General features: G+C 54.8%; 2 protein-coding genes and 1 long non-coding RNA gene across 3 annotated transcripts in view; 1 reads left to right on the forward strand and 2 right to left on the reverse strand.

The window, feature by feature from the left end:
- LOC145527776 (uncharacterized) overlaps positions 1–21,747 on the forward strand; it is a 681,763-nt gene that overhangs the window by 188,191 nt on the left and 471,825 nt on the right. Inside the window, exons 25-27 of the long non-coding RNA XR_014069857.1 lie at positions 2,662–2,773; positions 10,298–10,409; positions 17,935–18,046. This is a non-coding gene — a long non-coding RNA (uncharacterized LOC145527776). The remainder of the gene's footprint in view (positions 1–2,661; positions 2,774–10,297; positions 10,410–17,934; positions 18,047–21,747) is intronic.
- On the reverse strand, positions 431–6,581 carry LOC145527725 (uncharacterized). Its single transcript, XM_081545790.1, has 3 exons — positions 6,412–6,581; positions 5,700–6,012; positions 431–5,442 (listed from the first exon to the last, which is right to left on the reverse strand). The coding sequence occupies exons 1-3, from the start codon at positions 6,544–6,546 to the stop codon at positions 4,820–4,822; spliced, it is 1,071 nt and encodes a 356-aa protein (XP_081401916.1). The 5' UTR covers positions 6,547–6,581; the 3' UTR covers positions 431–4,819.
- LOC145527760 (uncharacterized) lies at positions 10,517–14,217 on the reverse strand. Its single transcript, XM_081545829.1, has 3 exons — positions 14,048–14,217; positions 13,336–13,648; positions 10,517–13,078 (listed from the first exon to the last, which is right to left on the reverse strand). The coding sequence occupies exons 1-3, from the start codon at positions 14,180–14,182 to the stop codon at positions 12,456–12,458; spliced, it is 1,071 nt and encodes a 356-aa protein (XP_081401955.1). The 5' UTR covers positions 14,183–14,217; the 3' UTR covers positions 10,517–12,455.

The raw sequence follows: 21,747 nt of genomic DNA on the forward strand, positions 1-21,747 counted from the left end.
TTTCTTGGAATCTGAGTGCTGTGCATTCTTCGTCTCTTTCCATATGAACCCCTTCTCAGATACACCACTTGCAAGGAGTCTCTCGTGTTCCGTTTCCTATCTTTTGCATTTGTGAATGCTTAGCTTCTCTGTTGTGAAGAGGTTCCATTGGATGGAAACCCAGTGGTGTACTTCGTTTACCTCTTTCCCTTACTTGAAGAGACCCATTTCGACCTCCGCCCAGCAAATGGCAAGGAGACTCTGATGTTAAGGAGCCTTTGACCTACGCTTCTTTCTAGCTATCTCATGACATCAGTCTTTAGGGTGAGGTTTTTCCCCGATATTGAGGTGGTATGAGATCAAAACCAATAGCGTTCTTCAGATGTAGCTGTCTGGTTTTCCCATGGACATTGATTGAAGAGGCTTTCCTGTTCCCATTTGGATATTCTCCCCGTCTGTGTCAGAGATGAGTTGACCATGGATGCTGGGGTTTGTTTCTGGACCCTCAACTTTATTCCATCGATCTGGATCTGTGTGTGTTGTTGTATTCCCAATAGCATACTGTCCTGCTGCTGCTGCTGCTGCGGCTAAGTCACTTCAGTCGTGTCTGACTCTGCATGACCCCATGGCCTGCAGCCTACCAGGCTCCTCCGTCCAGGACATTTTCCAGGCAAGAGTACTGGAGTGGGTCGCCATTGCCTTCTCCGATACTCTCCTGAGGATCCTAGTTTGGTCGTCTAATTTCCTTTCACACAACCTTGGATGTCCGTATCGGGGCTTTTTCGTCGGATTGTATTGACAATGTAGGCTCCTTTCTGTTTCCGTACCCCCTTTGCAATTCTTTGTTCGGTGCGAAAATGCATTGGCATTTTGGGAGGAATAGCATGGAAGCTGTGGATTGCCATGTGGGGCTGTGACATGATTTTCCCAATAGGAATTCTTTCAAGCCCTGAGCACAGCTTCTCTTTCCAGTGATTGGTGTGGGCTTGATCTTCCTCCTTCCATCTCTCGCCGTTTTGTGAGAACAGGTCCATCCTTCCCTTCTGGGGTAGATGGACTCGTGGGTATCACTTCAGTGAATGGCATTGGCAGTGGGGGTGATAATTCCCTTCTCATTGGAAGACTTTGCTGTGAGTATTAGAAATGCAAGTGACTTCTCTTCCCCTTCCTCCCTGTCCATGTCTCAGAGCCACCGGGAAACAGAGGCCTCATCCACGGTCACACAGGCCTGAGGGGGTGCAACTAGACTGTTGTTTCTTCAGGCCCTCAGTGCTGGACATCATCCGGGATACTCTGTGTGTGTCTTCCTCCGTCTGGTGTCCCTTCAGACCTTTCCCTAGTTTTCACAGGCTTGTTGTGTTGGCGTTCTTTGTCTGTTTGGAGACACATCCTTGATAAGCTTTGTGTTTCCACTCATTCGTCTCGCGATGTATGACCTGTCTTTTGCTTTTGTCATGAGGTCTTTCCCACAGTAGATATCTTTGATTTTGCAAAGTCCACTGTATTCTCTGGGGTTTTTTTGTGGACTGCCTTTTAGTTTTGTGTGTGAAGACTCAAAGCACGTGTCCGGTTTCTGCTCATTGTTCTTCTAGATTTGTGACAAGTTTTCATGGAAAGTTTGTCTAGGGATAACTGGAAGTGAACTCGGTGTAAGGTGTCAAGTCTCCATCTCCATTCATGTCATCCCCTGCAGTTTCCAATTCCCTGTTCCTGAGTGGTTTTGGAGACCTTGTGGGAAGGTTGGTTGCATTGGAGTTTGCATTTCCACCTTGATTCGATTCACACTGTTCTGCCCTCAGGGACACTGTCAAGGGGGAGTGAGGAGCAGCCTGCACTTCCAGCAGTGACCACACGGTGGGGCGAGTGCTGCTCTCCCCTCTGGGAGCCCCAGGCCACAGGCATCCCAGTGAGGAGCCAGCTCTGTGCTCAGCTGAAAGGAGTTAGTTAGTCTCTCAGGAGCCTCTGAGCCCTTGCCTTTGGATCACCCAGGGTGGGCATTTACTGGGACAGAAAAAATTGCCCTGAATTCCATGGACGGAAGAGCCTGGCTGTGTAGAGTTCGTGAGTTGCCGTGAATCAGACACAACTGAGGACACAAAAATTCAATAGATTAAAACACTTTTTGGGGGTGGGGGGGAGTGAAAGAGGGTGATGTGGGTTTTTTTGTCTTATATAACAGCCAAGGGAAATCTAGTTTAAACCTAAATTCACATAGATGGGAAAGGTATATCTCTCCGTCACCCTATTTAAAAAAAAAAACCTACTAAACTTTTCTGAAAGTTTATTTAGTAGCTTCCTTGAGCAGTTTACTGTGGAGCATTTTTTTTTTTTTTTCTGTGACATTGGCCTCATTAAAAAGTACGGTTTGCCTTTACTGGATAATTTTGTTCATTGGTTTCTTAGGGAACCTTGGTAATATTTGAGTTTCCTGGGGAGTATGGTCACATGACCTGGCCCTGGCCAATCGGTGCGTTCCACCTCCCTGGCCACTGTGATTGGCTCCGGGCTGGGGCAGTGCCCAATCGGGGCCCAGGGCCGGGCCTCCCGTTGGAAGCCAGGGGAAGACGAGCTCTCGTCCTGCTGGGGTAGGGGAAGGGGTGGGGCCGGGGCAGGTCAGGCTCCAGCAGTGGGAGGGGCTTGAGGTCCGCCTGCGGCAGTTGGTGACGTTCCTGCTCCCCTCAGGGCAGAGGCGCCGGCCTGAGAATGAGGGCGCTGCTGAGCCCAGGGGCTGGGATGGCCCGTTGCTGCTGTGGTCCCAGAGCTCCACCCGAGACCTGAGGGAAGCCGTCTGCCCGTGAGTCCTCTCCCACTTGTCTGTCAGCTTGTTTGAAGCATGCTGGGTTTTCTGCCCAGCTGGCTAAGGGGAGTCCCTGGAAATGCAAGGGTGTGGGTTTTGGCAGACTTCAGGGAAGACATGCCAGATGAGCCTGGGAGACTCCAGGTTAATCTGGATTCAGGAGATATCTCTTCGGGCCAGCTAGTAATTGTAGGATAAGCCTAATGAGCCTTCAGAGGATGAAGAGAGTAACGTGCCAAGGTAGCAATCGATGTCCTCATTCGAGAGGATGAAGCTGGTGCTCAGAGAAGGGGGGAACTTGGCCACAGCAAGGAGGTGTGCACCCAGACAGGACCCCCCAGATCCGGCCATTGGAGCTCAGGGAGGCCACTGGTGTGGCTTGTCCCTGTGGCAGGGGCCGAGGCAGGCAGCCCACCCTGATTCCTGCGGGGGCCTGACTTGGGAAGTGCCATCTGGTAGCTTTGAGACTCACCAAACCAAATTGCACTGGAGAGAGGAGGGACACCTTCCTTCATCCACCCCCCACCCCCGCCGGATTCCCACATACCCTGACCCCTTTCTCTTGATTTCGGAGCCATTTCCAGAGTCCCGCTCATATGACCTCATTCGAAGTGCACTGTGGACGAGCTGCCATCTGCAGCTGCTACCACAGCAGCCAAGGGCTTTAGCTCCCGACTACCTCCCTTCCTTTGGAACTTGGGGGCCCTCTACTCCCCACTTGCACACCACAGACCTTTGCTGAGGATTGTGGGGACCCTCACTCAGTTTGCAGCACGTTGTAGCCATCCCTGTCCTCCCTTGAAACTCAGCTTGTGAGCTCCTTTGGAGCAGCGTGGCCCACCTGGCTGCAACGGAAGACACAGCTGACAGTGAAACAACAGCTTAGATCTGAGAGCCGGAAAGCTCTGTCAAAAGGGACCTCCCTCTTCACACCGTAGAGGCTGTAGGAGCCGCCAGGCTTTCGGAACCAGTGCTGGGGCCAAAATGACTCCACAGCTGTTTTCCTTCCTGGGGAGGGTTCTGGCTCGAGCGGGAATGGCTCAAGTCTCCTAAGGTTCTGAAAGCCCACTGTGTGCAGATTCACGGTACACAGAGAGGAAAAGGTGGAGTCCTACCCTGGAGGTGGTCACAGCTCACGGATGAGCCAGGCAGGCAGGCAGGCAGGGCATGAGAACACCTGAGCTGCCTTCATGAGTGAATGGTGTGGGGGCAGAGGAAGAGAAGCCGGTCTGCTCCCTCGTGTGGTGCCCAGGGCAGGTTGTCCCCAGAGGAAACCCTTACGACGGTGAGGACTATCACTGCTGTTTCCCAAGGGGTTCCGTCGGTGCGTGTCTTCCCCGGAGCGGTCAGGCCGTCTCTCAAGTACACTGGCCATGGGCATTGCCTCTCCTTGGAACTTCCCATGTGTTTCTCTTTTTTATGGAACAGTGATTTTCTAGAGTGGTTCTGGGCCACAAGGATGTTGGGTCATTTTCTAGCCTTCTGTCATGAAGAACGCTTTCCTGGGCATGGGGGTGGTTTGTTGTTCCAGCTCCCTTTCTTGGCTTCTTTTGGGAGCTGGTGCAACAAGAGGAGCTCAGCCTCTGCCTTCTGGCTGAGATGTCACCCTTCAAACAGCAATGCCTGCCTGGAGATAATGATGGCAGTTGCCAAAAGGGCTTCGTTTGGCACATGGTATCTTGAAAGGACGTACACCGTCCTTTCAGCTATCAAAGGCTAGTTCAAATGACATAAAAATGAGAACTCTCCAATGGAGTCTTACAGTAGGTGGAGAGTCCGAAAAACACTCCTTCAGTCATTTCACTGAGAGTCATTGATTGGGGACACCAAGAATATAGGAAGGAATGCAGAAAGAAAAGATGAAATTGTGTTCAGGATCGGGGGGAGGGATGAACAGGGCGTGCTTGCCTTGAATCCAGGCTTTGTTGGGGGGTGGGGCATAAAGATCGAACGGGTCTGAAACTGCAAAGTGGTGATGGTAACACAGTATCACCAGAGTTACACAACAGTGATCCCAGATTGCAACAATGATGAAAAAGTTTACTAATCCCAACTTAACCAACAAAAATACAGGAAACCATACAAAAAATAAAACATCACCAGAAAGGTGGAAAGAAACCAAATGCAAAGCAGTTCAGGGGAAAGGAACTCCATGTCCCCTGGGGGCAGACCGAGTTGCCGGCATCCACGGTGAGCAGACAGGGATGGAGGCTGCAGAGCCGACCGCTCCCCTGGACGTGGTGTTTCCGGCAAGGGCTCTGGGTCTCTGTCCAGAGCGGGGGCTCTTTCTCCCTGCAGGGCTGGGTGAGTGATCGTGGGCATCTGGGTGTTGCGCGGGAGCCAGGGCAGGCTCTCCCTGCCGAGGCGGTGACTCCTCCTCTGCCTCGGGTTCTCTTGCCAAAGCCCGAGCAGGTAGAGGTGCACGTGGAGGTGGAGGTTCTCGCTGAGGGGGTGGGACATCAGTGCCTGGGGCTGGGGGTCCTGCAGGCACGGAGATCCGATCTGCCCGGTGTGCTGGCCAGTACCCAGCTGGCCTGGTGTCTCTGCGAGGGCAAGTCTCGGTTCTCCATCTGCCCTCGGTGGATCCCTGGGTCCTGCACCTGGAGCCACCACCTCTTTAGGGACAGGTCTGGGAAGTGGAGCCTGGTTCCAGTTGGAGGCCAGTGCTAGAGTTGGGGGAGAAGCAAAGTTTGCCCACAGGCCAGCCTTGGCATGTGCGTACCCCGGGACAGAAACCTTCCAAGAGGTTCCCAAAGAATACCCAGCGTCAGATGTCTTTTGGGACTGAAGTGTGCAAGATGGGGGGCGGGGGGTGTGAGGCCAGCGCTTGCTGCAGGCCCAGCAGCAGCTTTCGGGGACTCGTCCCTGTGTAGCTCAGCACCCCTCCCCACACACTCCCGTGCACCAGCCCCAGCGTCCTCACCTCTGTGCTCTGGCGTGCTGGGCTCCAGGTCCTCCTGGTGCCTCAGAGGCCGGGGTTCTCTGGACTCTGGGTCGGAGCCGGGTGTGCTGAGCTCCGTGGCAGCCTCAGACTGGGCCGCCGGCTGTATCCTGGGCGGTGTCTCGGCAGCAGGCCTTCCCCACCTCCGCGTCTCCCCCGGTGGGGCTGATGCCTCCGTGGGCACGCTGACCTGGAGCCTGCACTGGGCCTCACGGGCGGGCGGGTGGTGCTCCGACCCCTCCCTCTGGGAGCTGGATGGGGTGTCCCCGTCCTCGGCCTCATCACGTGGGAAGCTCTGCAACGACAGTGACCGTCAGCCAGCCATGCTGGGAGTTTTCCGAGCTGGGCCTGGCCAGTGGAGCCGCTGCTTCTGCCTGCTCGAACTTCTCTTCCCAGAAGGGTCAGAGACGTGTGTCTGCTCAGATCCCCACCCGGGAGGAAAGAGACCCATCTGAGGGTGTGAGGTCAGCCTGGGTGGCCGGCGCTGCCCACACTCTCCCCATCCCGCCCAGCCTGCTCTCCCCTGGGGTGTGGACACAACTTGTCCACAGGCTTCTGACCCCACATCCGCCTGGGCTTCCTTGAGGGGGACACAGCCCGAGAAACCCGCATCCCCACACACAGGCAAAGGACCCGGTGTTTCCGGGTGGCATGGGAGAGGTGGCCTGGCCCGGCCTGGGGCTCCCCGTGTTACCTTTCTGTTTCTCCGGGCAAAGGGCCAGAGGCCTCTCGGGGGTGTCCTGAGCCAACGTCGACAGGGTGCCCACGCACACTGCCTGTGAGCTCTCCTGAGGCCCCGGCCTCTGGACAGGGGCAAACAGCAGAACATCTTGGCAGCAAGTGATCTGGCTGGGGGCTCCTCTCCGCTCTGGAGGCCTGGATACCCGGATTGCGGGTTCTGTTGGGTTCTGTTGCCGGCAGGTGACATCATTTCCTGGGGTTCGTGCTGAGGTCCCTTCCCCAAAACTTCCCAAGGGAATCTCTGGGTTTCTGACTGCTCGATCACCCTCCTTAGGCCATGTGCAGGCACAGTGACACCCACACGGCCCAGCCCACAGCCCTGGGGAGGCCTGGGTTCAGCCAGGGCCTGAGCTCCGAGGACCATGCTGCTCTCAGACCAGGCTCCTTCTTCTCATAAGTGGTGTGGCCCTTGACAACCATATGCCCCTCAGGGTTTCCCCAGTCTCTCCATCTGCAGAGTGGGGGTCATTCTCCCATCTGCTTCCTAGGCCTGTCGGCCTACGAGCAGCTCCATGCCTTTCCACCTGGGGCCGATATCACGTGGAGCTCGTGCGCTGAGACTTCAGAAAGAAAGATTCCATCCAGGGCTGACACAGCACAGAATGGGGCAGAACGAGGCCTGGATGCGCCGTGGTACCCAGGAAAAGGCACTCCCCCTCCTGACTGTTTTGAGACCCCGCATCCAAGTTGGAGGACCGAAAGGAAGACTCGAAGGTCTCCCTCTCTTATAGAAAAGAGTAGCCAACTTTCTGGTCCTCTGTTTCCATTGAGATTCTGTTGAAGTGTCCCAGCTCGGCTTCTGCGGGTGGCTGAGCTTCTACTGGCTCCCTGCGTTCTTGTCTTTTCCTCTCCAAACCTTCCGTCCTTTTCCCCCTTCTGGGGTGGAAGGGCGCTGTCATTGCTTCTACCTTCGAGACAGATTGAGGAAAAGTCTGGACCATCGACTCCTTTCCTCTCTTTGGTTCCGTGTCTCTCTCTGGCTGTGTCCCTCTCTTTTCCTTTCTCAATTCCGTCTGTGTCTTCCTCTTTCTCTCTCGTGTGTGGATGGATGGATGGATGCTAGGGATGCACATGTATATGATTAGATGAGGGTTATGTTTTAGGGATAGGTTAGAGGGAGAGAAAGGCTTTAGGTCAGAGTTGGTCATGGGGGAAGGGTCAAGGGTGGTGGTGGTGTTTCTTGGAATCTGAGTGCTGTGCATTCTTCGTCTCTTTCCATATGAACCCCTTCTCAGATACACCACTTGCAAGGAGTCTCTCGTGTTCCGTTTCCTATCTTTTGCATTTGTGAATGCTTAGCTTCTCTGTTGTGAAGAGGTTCCATTGGATGGAAACCCAGTGGTGTACTTCGTTTACCTCTTTCCCTTACTTGAAGAGACCCATTTCGACCTCCGCCCAGCAAATGGCAAGGAGACTCTGATGTTAAGGAGCCTTTGACCTACGCTTCTTTCTAGCTATCTCATGACATCAGTCTTTAGGGTGAGGTTTTTCCCCGATATTGAGGTGGTATGAGATCAAAACCAATAGCGTTCTTCAGATGTAGCTGTCTGGTTTTCCCATGGACATTGATTGAAGAGGCTTTCCTGTTCCCATTTGGATATTCTCCCCGTCTGTGTCAGAGATGAGTTGACCATGGATGCTGGGGTTTGTTTCTGGACCCTCAACTTTATTCCATCGATCTGGATCTGTGTGTGTTGTTGTATTCCCAATAGCATACTGTCCTGCTGCTGCTGCTGCTGCGGCTAAGTCACTTCAGTCGTGTCTGACTCTGCATGACCCCATGGCCTGCAGCCTACCAGGCTCCTCCGTCCAGGACATTTTCCAGGCAAGAGTACTGGAGTGGGTCGCCATTGCCTTCTCCGATACTCTCCTGAGGATCCTAGTTTGGTCGTCTAATTTCCTTTCACACAACCTTGGATGTCCGTATCGGGGCTTTTTCGTCGGATTGTATTGACAATGTAGGCTCCTTTCTGTTTCCGTACCCCCTTTGCAATTCTTTGTTCGGTGCGAAAATGCATTGGCATTTTGGGAGGAATAGCATGGAAGCTGTGGATTGCCATGTGGGGCTGTGACATGATTTTCCCAATAGGAATTCTTTCAAGCCCTGAGCACAGCTTCTCTTTCCAGTGATTGGTGTGGGCTTGATCTTCCTCCTTCCATCTCTCGCCGTTTTGTGAGAACAGGTCCATCCTTCCCTTCTGGGGTAGATGGACTCGTGGGTATCACTTCAGTGAATGGCATTGGCAGTGGGGGTGATAATTCCCTTCTCATTGGAAGACTTTGCTGTGAGTATTAGAAATGCAAGTGACTTCTCTTCCCCTTCCTCCCTGTCCATGTCTCAGAGCCACCGGGAAACAGAGGCCTCATCCACGGTCACACAGGCCTGAGGGGGTGCAACTAGACTGTTGTTTCTTCAGGCCCTCAGTGCTGGACATCATCCGGGATACTCTGTGTGTGTCTTCCTCCGTCTGGTGTCCCTTCAGACCTTTCCCTAGTTTTCACAGGCTTGTTGTGTTGGCGTTCTTTGTCTGTTTGGAGACACATCCTTGATAAGCTTTGTGTTTCCACTCATTCGTCTCGCGATGTATGACCTGTCTTTTGCTTTTGTCATGAGGTCTTTCCCACAGTAGATATCTTTGATTTTGCAAAGTCCACTGTATTCTCTGGGTTTTTTTTGTGGACTGCCTTTTAGTTTTGTGTGTGAAGACTCAAAGCACGTGTCCGGTTTCTGCTCATTGTTCTTCTAGATTTGTGACAAGTTTTCATGGAAAGTTTGTCTAGGGATAACTGGAAGTGAACTCGGTGTAAGGTGTCCAGTCTCCATCTCCATTCATGTCATCCCCTGCAGTTTCCAATTCCCTGTTCCTGAGTGGTTTTGGAGACCTTGTGGGAAGGTTGGTTGCATTGGAGTTTGCATTTCCACCTTGATTCGATTCACACTGTTCTGCCCTCAGGGACACTGTCAAGGGGGAGTGAGGAGCAGCCTGCACTTCCAGCAGTGACCACACGGTGGGGCGAGTGCTGCTCTCCCCTCTGGGAGCCCCAGGCCACAGGCATCCCAGTGAGGAGCCAGCTCTGTGCTCAGCTGAAAGGAGTTAGTTAGTCTCTCAGGAGCCTCTGAGCCCTTGCCTTTGGATCACCCAGGGTGGGCATTTACTGGGACAGAAAAAATTGCCCTGAATTCCATGGACGGAAGAGCCTGGCTGTGTAGAGTTCGTGAGTTGCCGTGAATCAGACACAACTGAGGACACAAAAATTCAATAGATTAAAACACTTTTTGGGGGTGGGGGGGAGTGAAAGAGGGTGATGTGGGTTTTTTTGTCTTATATAACAGCCAAGGGAAATCTAGTTTAAACCTAAATTCACATAGATGGGAAAGGTATATCTCTCCGTCACCCTATTTAAAAAAAAAAAAACCTACTAAACTTTTCTGAAAGTTTATTTAGTAGCTTCCTTGAGCAGTTTACTGTGGAGCATTTTTTTTTTTTTTTCTGTGACATTGGCCTCATTAAAAAGTACGGTTTGCCTTTACTGGATAATTTTGTTCATTGGTTTCTTAGGGAACCTTGGTAATATTTGAGTTTCCTGGGGAGTATGGTCACATGACCTGGCCCTGGCCAATCGGTGCGTTCCACCTCCCTGGCCACTGTGATTGGCTCCGGGCTGGGGCAGTGCCCAATCGGGGCCCAGGGCCGGGCCTCCCGTTGGAAGCCAGGGGAAGACGAGCTCTCGTCCTGCTGGGGTAGGGGAAGGGGTGGGGCCGGGGCAGGTCAGGCTCCAGCAGTGGGAGGGGCTTGAGGTCCGCCTGCGGCAGTTGGTGACGTTCCTGCTCCCCTCAGGGCAGAGCCGCCGGCCTGAGAATGAGGGCGCTGCTGAGCCCAGGGGCTGGGATGGCCCGTTGCTGCTGTGGTCCCAGAGCTCCACCCGAGACCTGAGGGAAGCCGTCTGCCCGTGAGTCCTCTCCCACTTGTCTGTCAGCTTGTTTGAAGCATGCTGGGTTTTCTGCCCAGCTGGCTAAGGGGAGTCCCTGGAAATGCAAGGGTGTGGGTTTTGGCAGACTTCAGGGAAGACATGCCAGATGAGCCTGGGAGACTCCAGGTTAATCTGGATTCAGGAGATATCTCTTCGGGCCAGCTAGTAATTGTAGGATAAGCCTAATGAGCCTTCAGAGGATGAAGAGAGTAACGTGCCAAGGTAGCAATCGATGTCCTCATTCGAGAGGATGAAGCTGGTGCTCAGAGAAGGGGGGAACTTGGCCACAGCAAGGAGGTGTGCACCCAGACAGGACCCCCCAGATCCGGCCATTGGAGCTCAGGGAGGCCACTGGTGTGGCTTGTCCCTGTGGCAGGGGCCGAGGCAGGCAGCCCACCCTGATTCCTGCGGGGGCCTGACTTGGGAAGTGCCATCTGGTAGCTTTGAGACTCACCAAACCAAATTGCACTGGAGAGAGGAGGGACACCTTCCTTCATCCACCCCCCACCCCCGCCGGATTCCCACATACCCTGACCCCTTTCTCTTGATTTCGGAGCCATTTCCAGAGTCCCGCTCATATGACCTCATTCGAAGTGCACTGTGGACGAGCTGCCATCTGCAGCTGCTACCACAGCAGCCAAGGGCTTTAGCTCCCGACTACCTCCCTTCCTTTGGAACTTGGGGGCCCTCTACTCCCCACTTGCACACCACAGACCTTTGCTGAGGATTGTGGGGACCCTCACTCAGTTTGCAGCACGTTGTAGCCATCCCTGTCCTCCCTTGAAACTCAGCTTGTGAGCTCCTTTGGAGCAGCGTGGCCCACCTGGCTGCAACGGAAGACACAGCTGACAGTGAAACAACAGCTTAGATCTGAGAGCCGGAAAGCTCTGTCAAAAGGGACCTCCCTCTTCACACCGTAGAGGCTGTAGGAGCCGCCAGGCTTTCGGAACCAGTGCTGGGGCCAAAATGACTCCACAGCTGTTTTCCTTCCTGGGGAGGGTTCTGGCTCGAGCGGGAATGGCTCAAGTCTCCTAAGGTTCTGAAAGCCCACTGTGTGCAGATTCACGGTACACAGAGAGGAAAAGGTGGAGTCCTACCCTGGAGGTGGTCACAGCTCACGGATGAGCCAGGCAGGCAGGCAGGCAGGGCATGAGAACACCTGAGCTGCCTTCATGAGTGAATGGTGTGGGGGCAGAGGAAGAGAAGCCGGTCTGCTCCCTCGTGTGGTGCCCAGGGCAGGTTGTCCCCAGAGGAAACCCTTACGACGGTGAGGACTATCACTGCTGTTTCCCAAGGGGTTCCGTCGGTGCGTGTCTTCCCCGGAGCGGTCAGGCCGTCTCTCAAGTACACTGGCCATGGGCATTGCCTCTCCTTGGAACTTCCCATGTGTTTCTCTTTTTTATGGAACAGTGATTTTCTAGAGTGGTTCTGGGCCACAAGGATGTTGGGTCATTTTCTAGCCTTCTGTCATGAAGAACGCTTTCCTGGGCATGGGGGTGGTTTGTTGTTCCAGCTCCCTTTCTTGGCTTCTTTTGGGAGCTGGTGCAACAAGAGGAGCTCAGCCTCTGCCTTCTGGCTGAGATGTCACCCTTCAAACAGCAATGCCTGCCTGGAGATAATGATGGCAGTTGCCAAAAGGGCTTCGTTTGGCACATGGTATCTTGAAAGGACGTACACCGTCCTTTCAGCTATCAAAGGCTAGTTCAAATGACATAAAAATGAGAACTCTCCAATGGAGTCTTACAGTAGGTGGAGAGTCCGAAAAACACTCCTTCAGTCATTTCACTGAGAGTCATTGATTGGGGACACCAAGAATATAGGAAGGAATGCAGAAAGAAAAGATGAAATTGTGTTCAGGATCGGGGGGAGGGATGAACAGGGCGTGCTTGCCTTGAATCCAGGCTTTGTTGGGGGGTGGGGCATAAAGATCGAACGGGTCTGAAACTGCAAAGTGGTGATGGTAACACAGTATCACCAGAGTTACACAACAGTGATCCCAGATTGCAACAATGATGAAAAAGTTTACTAATCCCAACTTAACCAACAAAAATACAGGAAACCATACAAAAAATAAAACATCACCAGAAAGGTGGAAAGAAACCAAATGCAAAGCAGTTCAGGGGAAAGGAACTCCATGTCCCCTGGGGGCAGACCGAGTTGCCGGCATCCACGGTGAGCAGACAGGGATGGAGGCTGCAGAGCCGACCGCTCCCCTGGACGTGGTGTTTCCGGCAAGGGCTCTGGGTCTCTGTCCAGAGCGGGGGCTCTTTCTCCCTGCAGGGCTGGGTGAGTGATCGTGGGCATCTGGGTGTTGCGCGGGAGCCAGGGCAGGCTCTCCCTGCCGAGGCGGTGACTCCTCCTCTGCCTCGGGTTCTCTTGCCAAAGCCCGAGCAGGTAGAGGTGCACGTGGAGGTGGAGGTTCTCGCTGAGGGGGTGGGACATCAGTGCCTGGGGCTGGGGGTCCTGCAGGCACGGAGATCCGATCTGCCCGGTGTGCTGGCCAGTACCCAGCTGGCCTGGTGTCTCTGCGAGGGCAAGTCTCGGTTCTCCATCTGCCCTCGGTGGATCCCTGGGTCCTGCACCTGGAGCCACCACCTCTTTAGGGACAGGTCTGGGAAGTGGAGCCTGGTTCCAGTTGGAGGCCAGTGCTAGAGTTGGGGGAGAAGCAAAGTTTGCCCACAGGCCAGCCTTGGCATGTGCGTACCCCGGGACAGAAACCTTCCAAGAGGTTCCCAAAGAATACCCAGCGTCAGATGTCTTTTGGGACTGAAGTGTGCAAGATGGGGGGCGGGGGGTGTGAGGCCAGCGCTTGCTGCAGGCCCAGCAGCAGCTTTCGGGGACTCGTCCCTGTGTAGCTCAGCACCCCTCCCCACACACTCCCGTGCACCAGCCCCAGCGTCCTCACCTCTGTGCTCTGGCGTGCTGGGCTCCAGGTCCTCCTGGTGCCTCAGAGGCCGGGGTTCTCTGGACTCTGGGTCGGAGCCGGGTGTGCTGAGCTCCGTGGCAGCCTCAGACTGGGCCGCCGGCTGTATCCTGGGCGGTGTCTCGGCAGCAGGCCTTCCCCACCTCCGCGTCTCCCCCGGTGGGGCTGATGCCTCCGTGGGCACGCTGACCTGGAGCCTGCACTGGGCCTCACGGGCGGGCGGGTGGTGCTCCGACCCCTCCCTCTGGGAGCTGGATGGGGTGTCCCCGTCCTCGGCCTCATCACGTGGGAAGCTCTGCAACGACAGTGACCGTCAGCCAGCCATGCTGGGAGTTTTCCGAGCTGGGCCTGGCCAGTGGAGCCGCTGCTTCTGCCTGCTCGAACTTCTCTTCCCAGAAGGGTCAGAGACGTGTGTCTGCTCAGATCCCCACCCGGGAGGAAAGAGACCCATCTGAGGGTGTGAGGTCAGCCTGGGTGGCCGGCGCTGCCCACACTCTCCCCATCCCGCCCAGCCTGCTCTCCCCTGGGGTGTGGACACAACTTGTCCACAGGCTTCTGACCCCACATCCGCCTGGGCTTCCTTGAGGGGGACACAGCCCGAGAAACCCGCATCCCCACACACAGGCAAAGGACCCGGTGTTTCCGGGTGGCATGGGAGAGGTGGCCTGGCCCGGCCTGGGGCTCCCCGTGTTACCTTTCTGTTTCTCCGGGCAAAGGGCCAGAGGCCTCTCGGGGGTGTCCTGAGCCAACGTCGACAGGGTGCCCACGCACACTGCCTGTGAGCTCTCCTGAGGCCCCGGCCTCTGGGCAGGGGCAAACAGCAGAACATCTTGGCAGCAAGTGATCTGGCTGGGGGCTCCTCTCCGCTCTGGAGGCCTGGATACCCGGATTGCGGGTTCTGTTGGGTTCTGTTGCCGGCAGGTGACATCATTTCCTGGGGTTCGTGCTGAGGTCCCTTCCCCAAAACTTCCCAAGGGAATCTCTGGGTTTCTGACTGCTCGATCACCCTCCTTAGGCCATGTGCAGGCACAGTGACACCCACACGGCCCAGCCCACAGCCCTGGGGAGGCCTGGGTTCAGCCAGGGCCTGAGCTCCGAGGACCATGCTGCTCTCAGACCAGGCTCCTTCTTCTCATAAGTGGTGTGGCCCTTGACAACCATATGCCCCTCAGGGTTTCCCCAGTCTCTCCATCTGCAGAGTGGGGGTCATTCTCCCATCTGCTTCCTAGGCCTGTCGGCCTACGAGCAGCTCCATGCCTTTCCACCTGGGGCCGATATCACGTGGAGCTCGTGCGCTGAGACTTCAGAAAGAAAGATTCCATCCAGGGCTGACACAGCACAGAATGGGGCAGAACGAGGCCTGGATGCGCCGTGGTACCCAGGAAAAGGCACTCCCCCTCCTGACTGTTTTGAGACCCCGCATCCAAGTTGGAGGACCGAAAGGAAGACTCGAAGGTCTCCCTCTCTTATAGAAAAGAGTAGCCAACTTTCTGGTCCTCTGTTTCCATTGAGATTCTGTTGAAGTGTCCCAGCTCGGCTTCTGCGGGTGGCTGAGCTTCTACTGGCTCCCTGCGTTCTTGTCTTTTCCTCTCCAAACCTTCCGTCCTTTTCCCCCTTCTGGGGTGGAAGGGCGCTGTCATTGCTTCTACCTTCGAGACAGATTGAGGAAAAGTCTGGACCATCGACTCCTTTCCTCTCTTTGGTTCCGTGTCTCTCTCTGGCTGTGTCCCTCTCTTTTCCTTTCTCAATTCCGTCTGTGTCTTCCTCTTTCTCTCTCGTGTGTGGATGGATGGATGGATGCTAGGGATGCACATGTATATGATTAGATGAGGGTTATGTTTTAGGGATAGGTTAGAGGGAGAGAAAGGCTTTAGGTCAGAGTTGGTCATGGGGGAAGGGTCAAGGGTGGTGGTGGTGTTTCTTGGAATCTGAGTGCTGTGCATTCTTCGTCTCTTTCCATATGAACCCCTTCTCAGATACACCACTTGCAAGGAGTCTCTCGTGTTCCGTTTCCTATCTTTTGCATTTGTGAATGCTTAGCTTCTCTGTTGTGAAGAGGTTCCATTGGATGGAAACCCAGTGGTGTACTTCGTTTACCTCTTTCCCTTACTTGAAGAGACCCATTTCGACCTCCGCCCAGCAAATGGCAAGGAGACTCTGATGTTAAGGAGCCTTTGACCTACGCTTCTTTCTAGCTATCTCATGACATCAGTCTTTAGGGTGAGGTTTTTCCCCGATATTGAGGTGGTATGAGATCAAAACCAATAGCGTTCTTCAGATGTAGCTGTCTGGTTTTCCCATGGACATTGATTGAAGAGGCTTTCCTGTTCCCATTTGGATATTCTCCCCGTCTGTGTCAGAGATGAGTTGACCATGGATGCTGGGGTTTGTTTCTGGACCCTCAACTTTATTCCATCGATCTGGATCTGTGTGTGTTGTTGTATTCCCAATAGCATACTGTCCTGCTGCTGCTGCTGCTGCGGCTAAGTCACTTCAGTCGTGTCTGACTCTGCATGACCCCATGGCCTGCAGCCTACCAGGCTCCTCCGTCCAGGACATTTTCCAGGCAAGAGTACTGGAGTGGGTCGCCATTGCCTTCTCCGATACTCTCCTGAGGATCCTAGTTTGGTCGTCTAATTTCCTTTCACACAACCTTGGATGTCCGTATCGGGGCTTTTTCGTCGGATTGTATTGACAATGTAGGCTCCTTTCTGTTTCCGTACCCCCTTTGCAATTCTTTGTTCGGTGCGAAAATGCATTGGCATTTTGGGAGGAATAGCATGGAAGCTGTGGATTGCCATGTGGGGCTGTGACATGATTTTCCCAATAGGAATTCTTTCAAGCCCTGAGCACAGCTTCTCTTTCCAGTGATTGGTGTGGGCTTGATCTTCCTCCTTCCATCTCTCGCCGTTTTGTGAGAACAGGTCCATCCTTCCCTTCTGGGGTAGATGGACTCGTGGGTATCACTTCAGTGAATGGCATTGGCAGTGGGGGTGATAATTCCCTTCTCATTGGAAGACTTTGCTGTGAGTATTAGAAATGCAAGTGACTTCTCTTCCCCTTCCTCCCTGTCCATGTCTCAGAGCCACCGGGAAACAGAGGCCTCATCCACGGTCACACAGGCCTGAGGGGGTGCAACTAGACTGTTGTTTCTTCAGGCCCTCAGTGCTGGACATCATCCGGGATACTCTGTGTGTGTCTTCCTCCGTCTGGTGTCCCTTCAGACCTTTCCCTAGTTTTCACAGGCTTGTTGTGTTGGCGTTCTTTGTCTGTTTGGAGACACATCCTTGATAAGCTTTGTGTTTCCACTCATTCGTCTCGCGATGTATGACCTGTCTTTTGCTTTTGTCATGAGGTCTTTCCCACAGTAGATATCTTTGATTTTGCAAAGTCCACTGTATTCTCTGGGTTTTTTTTGTGGACTGCCTTTTAGTTTTGTGTGTGAAGACTCAAAGCACGTGTCCGGTTTCTGCTCATTGTTCTTCTAGATTTGTGACAAGTTTTCATGGAAAGTTTGTCTAGGGATAACTGGAAGTGAACTCGGTGTAAGGTGTCCAGTCTCCATCTCCATTCATGTCATCCCCTGCAGTTTCCAATTCCCTGTTCCTGAGTGGTTTTGGAGACCTTGTGGGAAGGTTGGTTGCATTGGAGTTTGCATTTCCACCTTGATTCGATTCACACTGTTCTGCCCTCAGGGACACTGTCAAGGGGGAGTGAGGAGCAGCCTGCACTTCCAGCAGTGACCACACGGTGGGGCGAGTGCTGCTCTCCCCTCTGGGAGCCCCAGGCCACAGGCATCCCAGTGAGGAGCCAGCTCTGTGCTCAGCTGAAAGGAGTTAGTTAGTCTCTCAGGAGCCTCTGAGCCCTTGCCTTTGGATCACCCAGGGTGGGCATTTACTGGGACAGAAAAAATTGCCCTGAATTCCATGGACGGAAGAGCCTGGCTGTGTAGAGTTCGTGAGTTGCCGTGAATCAGACACAACTGAGGACACAAAAATTCAATAGATTAAAACACTTTTTGGGGGTGGGGGGGAGTGAAAGAGGGTGATGTGGGTTTTTTTGTCTTATATAACAGCCAAGGGAAATCTAGTTTAAACCTAAATTCACATAGATGGGAAAGGTATATCTCTCCGTCACCCTATTTAAAAAAAAAAAAACCTACTAAACTTTTCTGAAAGTTTATTTAGTAGCTTCCTTGAGCAGTTTACTGTGGAGCATTTTTTTTTTTTTTTTCTGTGACATTGGCCTCATTAAAAAGTACGGTTTGCCTTTACTGGATAATTTTGTTCATTGGTTTCTTAGGGAACCTTGGTAATATTTGAGTTTCCTGGGGAGTATGGTCACATGACCTGGCCCTGGCCAATCGGTGCGTTCCACCTCCCTGGCCACTGTGATTGGCTCCGGGCTGGGGCAGTGCCCAATCGGGGCCCAGGGCCGGGCCTCCCGTTGGAAGCCAGGGGAAGACGAGCTCTCGTCCTGCTGGGGTAGGGGAAGGGGTGGGGCCGGGGCAGGTCAGGCTCCAGCAGTGGGAGGGGCTTGAGGTCCGCCTGCGGCAGTTGGTGACGTTCCTGCTCCCCTCAGGGCAGAGCCGCCGGCCTGAGAATGAGGGCGCTGCTGAGCCCAGGGGCTGGGATGGCCCGTTGCTGCTGTGGTCCCAGAGCTCCACCCGAGACCTGAGGGAAGCCGTCTGCCCGTGAGTCCTCTCCCACTTGTCTGTCAGCTTGTTTGAAGCATGCTGGGTTTTCTGCCCAGCTGGCTAAGGGGAGTCCCTGGAAATGCAAGGGTGTGGGTTTTGGCAGACTTCAGGGAAGACATGCCAGATGAGCCTGGGAGACTCCAGGTTAATCTGGATTCAGGAGATATCTCTTCGGGCCAGCTAGTAATTGTAGGATAAGCCTAATGAGCCTTCAGAGGATGAAGAGAGTAACGTGCCAAGGTAGCAATCGATGTCCTCATTCGAGAGGATGAAGCTGGTGCTCAGAGAAGGGGGGAACTTGGCCACAGCAAGGAGGTGTGCACCCAGACAGGACCCCCCAGATCCGGCCATTGGAGCTCAGGGAGGCCACTGGTGTGGCTTGTCCCTGTGGCAGGGGCCGAGGCAGGCAGCCCACCCTGATTCCTGCGGGGGCCTGACTTGGGAAGTGCCATCTGGTAGCTTTGAGACTCACCAAACCAAATTGCACTGGAGAGAGGAGGGACACCTTCCTTCATCCACCCCCCACCCCCGCCGGATTCCCACATACCCTGACCCCTTTCTCTTGATTTCGGAGCCATTTCCAGAGTCCCGCTCATATGACCTCATTCGAAGTGCACTGTGGACGAGCTGCCATCTGCAGCTGCTACCACAGCAGCCAAGGGCTTTAGCTCCCGACTACCTCCCTTCCTTTGGAACTTGGGGGCCCTCTACTCCCCACTTGCACACCACAGACCTTTGCTGAGGATTGTGGGGACCCTCACTCAGTTTGCAGCACGTTGTAGCCATCCCTGTCCTCCCTTGAAACTCAGCTTGTGAGCTCCTTTGGAGCAGCGTGGCCCACCTGGCTGCAACGGAAGACACAGCTGACAGTGAAACAACAGCTTAGATCTGAGAGCCGGAAAGCTCTGTCAAAAGGGACCTCCCTCTTCACACCGTAGAGGCTGTAGGAGCCGCCAGGCTTTCGGAACCAGTGCTGGGGCCAAAATGACTCCACAGCTGTTTTCCTTCCTGGGGAGGGTTCTGGCTCGAGCGGGAATGGCTCAAGTCTCCTAAGGTTCTGAAAGCCCACTGTGTGCAGATTCACGGTACACAGAGAGGAAAAGGTGGAGTCCTACCCTGGAGGTGGTCACAGCTCACGGATGAGCCAGGCAGGCAGGCAGGCAGGGCATGAGAACACCTGAGCTGCCTTCATGAGTGAATGGTGTGGGGGCAGAGGAAGAGAAGCCGGTCTGCTCCCTCGTGTGGTGCCCAGGGCAGGTTGTCCCCAGAGGAAACCCTTACGATGGTGAGGACTATCACTGCTGTTTCCCAAGGGGTTCCGTCGGTGCGTGTCTTCCCCGGAGCGGTCAGGCCGTCTCTCAAGTACACTGGCCATGGGCATTGCCTCTCCTTGGAACTTCCCATGTGTTTCTCTTTTTTATGGAACAGTGATTTTCTAGAGTGGTTCTGGGCCACAAGGATGTTGGGTCATTTTCTAGCCTTCTGTCATGAAGAACGCTTTCCTGGGCATGGGGGTGGTTTGTTGTTCCAGCTCCCTTTCTTGGCTTCTTTTGGGAGCTGGTGCAACAAGAGGAGCTCAGCCTCTGCCTTCTGGCTGAGATGTCACCCTTCAAACAGCAATGCCTGCCTGGAGATAATGATGGCAGTTGCCAAAAGGGCTTCGTTTGGCACATGGTATCTTGAAAGGACGTACACCGTCCTTTCAGCTATCAAAGGCTAGTTCAAATGACATAAAAATGAGAACTCTCCAATGGAGTCTTACAGTAGGGGGAGAGTCCGAAAAACACTCCTTCAGTCATTTCACTGAGAGTCATTGATTGGGGACACCAAGAATATAGGAAGGAATGCAGAAAGAAAAGATGAAATTGTGTTCAGGATCGGGGGGAGGGATGAACAGGGCGTGCTTGCCTTGAATCCAGGCTTTGTTGGGGGGTGGGGCATAAAGATCGAACGGGTCTGAAACTACAAAGTGGTGATGGTAACACAGTATCACCAGAGTTACACAACAGTGATCCCAGATTGCAACAATGATGAAAAAGTTTACTAATCCCAACTTAAAAAACAAAAATACAGGAAACTATACAAAAAATAAAACATCACCAGAAAGGTGGAAAGAAACCAAATGCAAAGCAGTTCAGGGGAAAGGAACTCCATGTCCCCTGGGGGCAGACCGAGTTGCCGGCATCCACGGTGAGCAGACAGGGATGGAGGCTGCAGAGCCGACCGCTCCCCTGGACGTGGTGTTTCCGGCAAGGGCTCTGGGTCTCTGTCCAGAGCGGGGGCTCTTTCTCCCTGCAGGGCTGGGTGAGTGATCGTGGGCATCTGGGTGTTGCGCGGGAGCCAGGGCAGGCTCTCCCTGCCGAGGCGGTGACTCCTCCTCTGCCTCGGGTTCTCTTGCCAAAGCCCGAGCAGGTAGAGGTGCACGTGGAGGTGGAGGTTCTCGCTGAGGGGGTGGGACATCAGTGCCTGGGGCTGGGGGTCCTGCAGGCACGGAGATCCGATCTGCCCGGTGTGCTGGCCAGTACCCAGCTGGCCTGGTGTCTCTGCGAGGGCAAGTCTCGGTTCTCCATCTGCCCTCGGTGGATCCCTGGGTCCTGCACCTGGAGCCACCACCTCTTTAGGGACAGGTCTGGGAAGTGGAGCCTGGTTCCAGTTGGAGGCCAGTGCTAGAGTTGGGGGAGAAGCAAAGTTTGCCCACAGGCCAGCCTTGGCATGTGCGTACCCCGGGACAGAAACCTTCCAAGAGGTTCCCAAAGAATACCCAGCGTCAGATGTCTTTTGGGACTGAAGTGTGCAAGATGGGGGGCGGGGGGTGTGAGGCCAGCGCTTGCTGCAGGCCCAGCAGCAGCTTTCGGGGACTCGTCCCTGTGTAGCTCAGCACCCCTCCCCACACACTCCCGTGCACCAGCCCCAGCGTCCTCACCTCTGTGCTCTGGCGTGCTGGGCTCCAGGTCCTCCTGGTGCCTCAGAGGCCGGGGTTCTCTGGACTCTGGGTCGGAGCCGGGTGTGCTGAGCTCCGTGGCAGCCTCAGACTGGGCCGCCGGCTGTATCCTGGGCGGTGTCTCGGCAGCAGGCCTTCCCCACCTCCGCGTCTCCCCCGGTGGGGCTGATGCCTCCGTGGGCACGCTGACCTGGAGCCTGCACTGGGCCTCACGGGCGGGCGGGTGGTGCTCCGACCCCTCCCTCCGGGAGGTGGATGGGGTGTCCCCGTCCTCGGCCTCATCACGTGGGAAGCTCTGCAACGACAGTGACCGTCAGCCAGCCATGCTGGGAGTTTTCCGAGCTGGGCCTGGCCAGTGGAGCCGCTGCTTCTGCCTGCTCGAACTTCTCTTCCCAGAAGGGTCAGAGACGTGTGTCTGCTCAGATCCCCACCCGGGAGGAAAGAGACCCATCTGAGGGTGTGAGGTCAGCCTGGGTGGCCGGCGCTGCCCACACTCTCCCCATCCCGCCCAGCCTGCTCTCCCCTGGGGTGTGGACACAACTTGTCCACAGGCTTCTGACCCCACATCCGCCTGGGCTCCCTTGAGGGGGACACAGCCCGAGAAACCCGCATCCCCACACACAGGCAAAGGACCCGGTGTTTCCGGGTGGCATGGGAGAGGTGGCCTGGCCCGGCCTGGGGCTCCCCGTGTTACCTTTCTGTTTCTCCGGGCAAAGGGCCAGAGGCCTCTCGGGGGTGTCCTGAGCCAACGTCGACA

This window comes from Giraffa tippelskirchi, chromosome 11, assembly GCF_054371585.1.
Source record: "Giraffa tippelskirchi isolate mGirTip1 chromosome 11, T2T-mGirTip1v1.2.pri, whole genome shotgun sequence".
Taxonomy (NCBI): domain Eukaryota; kingdom Metazoa; phylum Chordata; class Mammalia; order Artiodactyla; family Giraffidae; genus Giraffa; species Giraffa tippelskirchi.

Coding starts and splice junctions, on each gene's coding strand:
- LOC145527760 (XM_081545829.1), bottom strand. CDS start 14,182: ATGTTCTGCTGTTTGCCCCTGCCCAGAGGCCGGGGCCTCAGGAGAGCT. Junction 13,649..14,047: donor TTGCCCGGAGAAACAGAAAG/GTAACACGGGGA, acceptor CTGTCGTTGCAG/AGCTTCCCACGTGATGAGGC. Junction 13,079..13,335: donor CAGCACGCCAGAGCACAGAG/GTGAGGACGCTG, acceptor CCCCAACTCTAG/CACTGGCCTCCAACTGGAAC.
- LOC145527725 (XM_081545790.1), bottom strand. CDS start 6,546: ATGTTCTGCTGTTTGCCCCTGTCCAGAGGCCGGGGCCTCAGGAGAGCT. Junction 6,013..6,411: donor TTGCCCGGAGAAACAGAAAG/GTAACACGGGGA, acceptor CTGTCGTTGCAG/AGCTTCCCACGTGATGAGGC. Junction 5,443..5,699: donor CAGCACGCCAGAGCACAGAG/GTGAGGACGCTG, acceptor CCCCAACTCTAG/CACTGGCCTCCAACTGGAAC.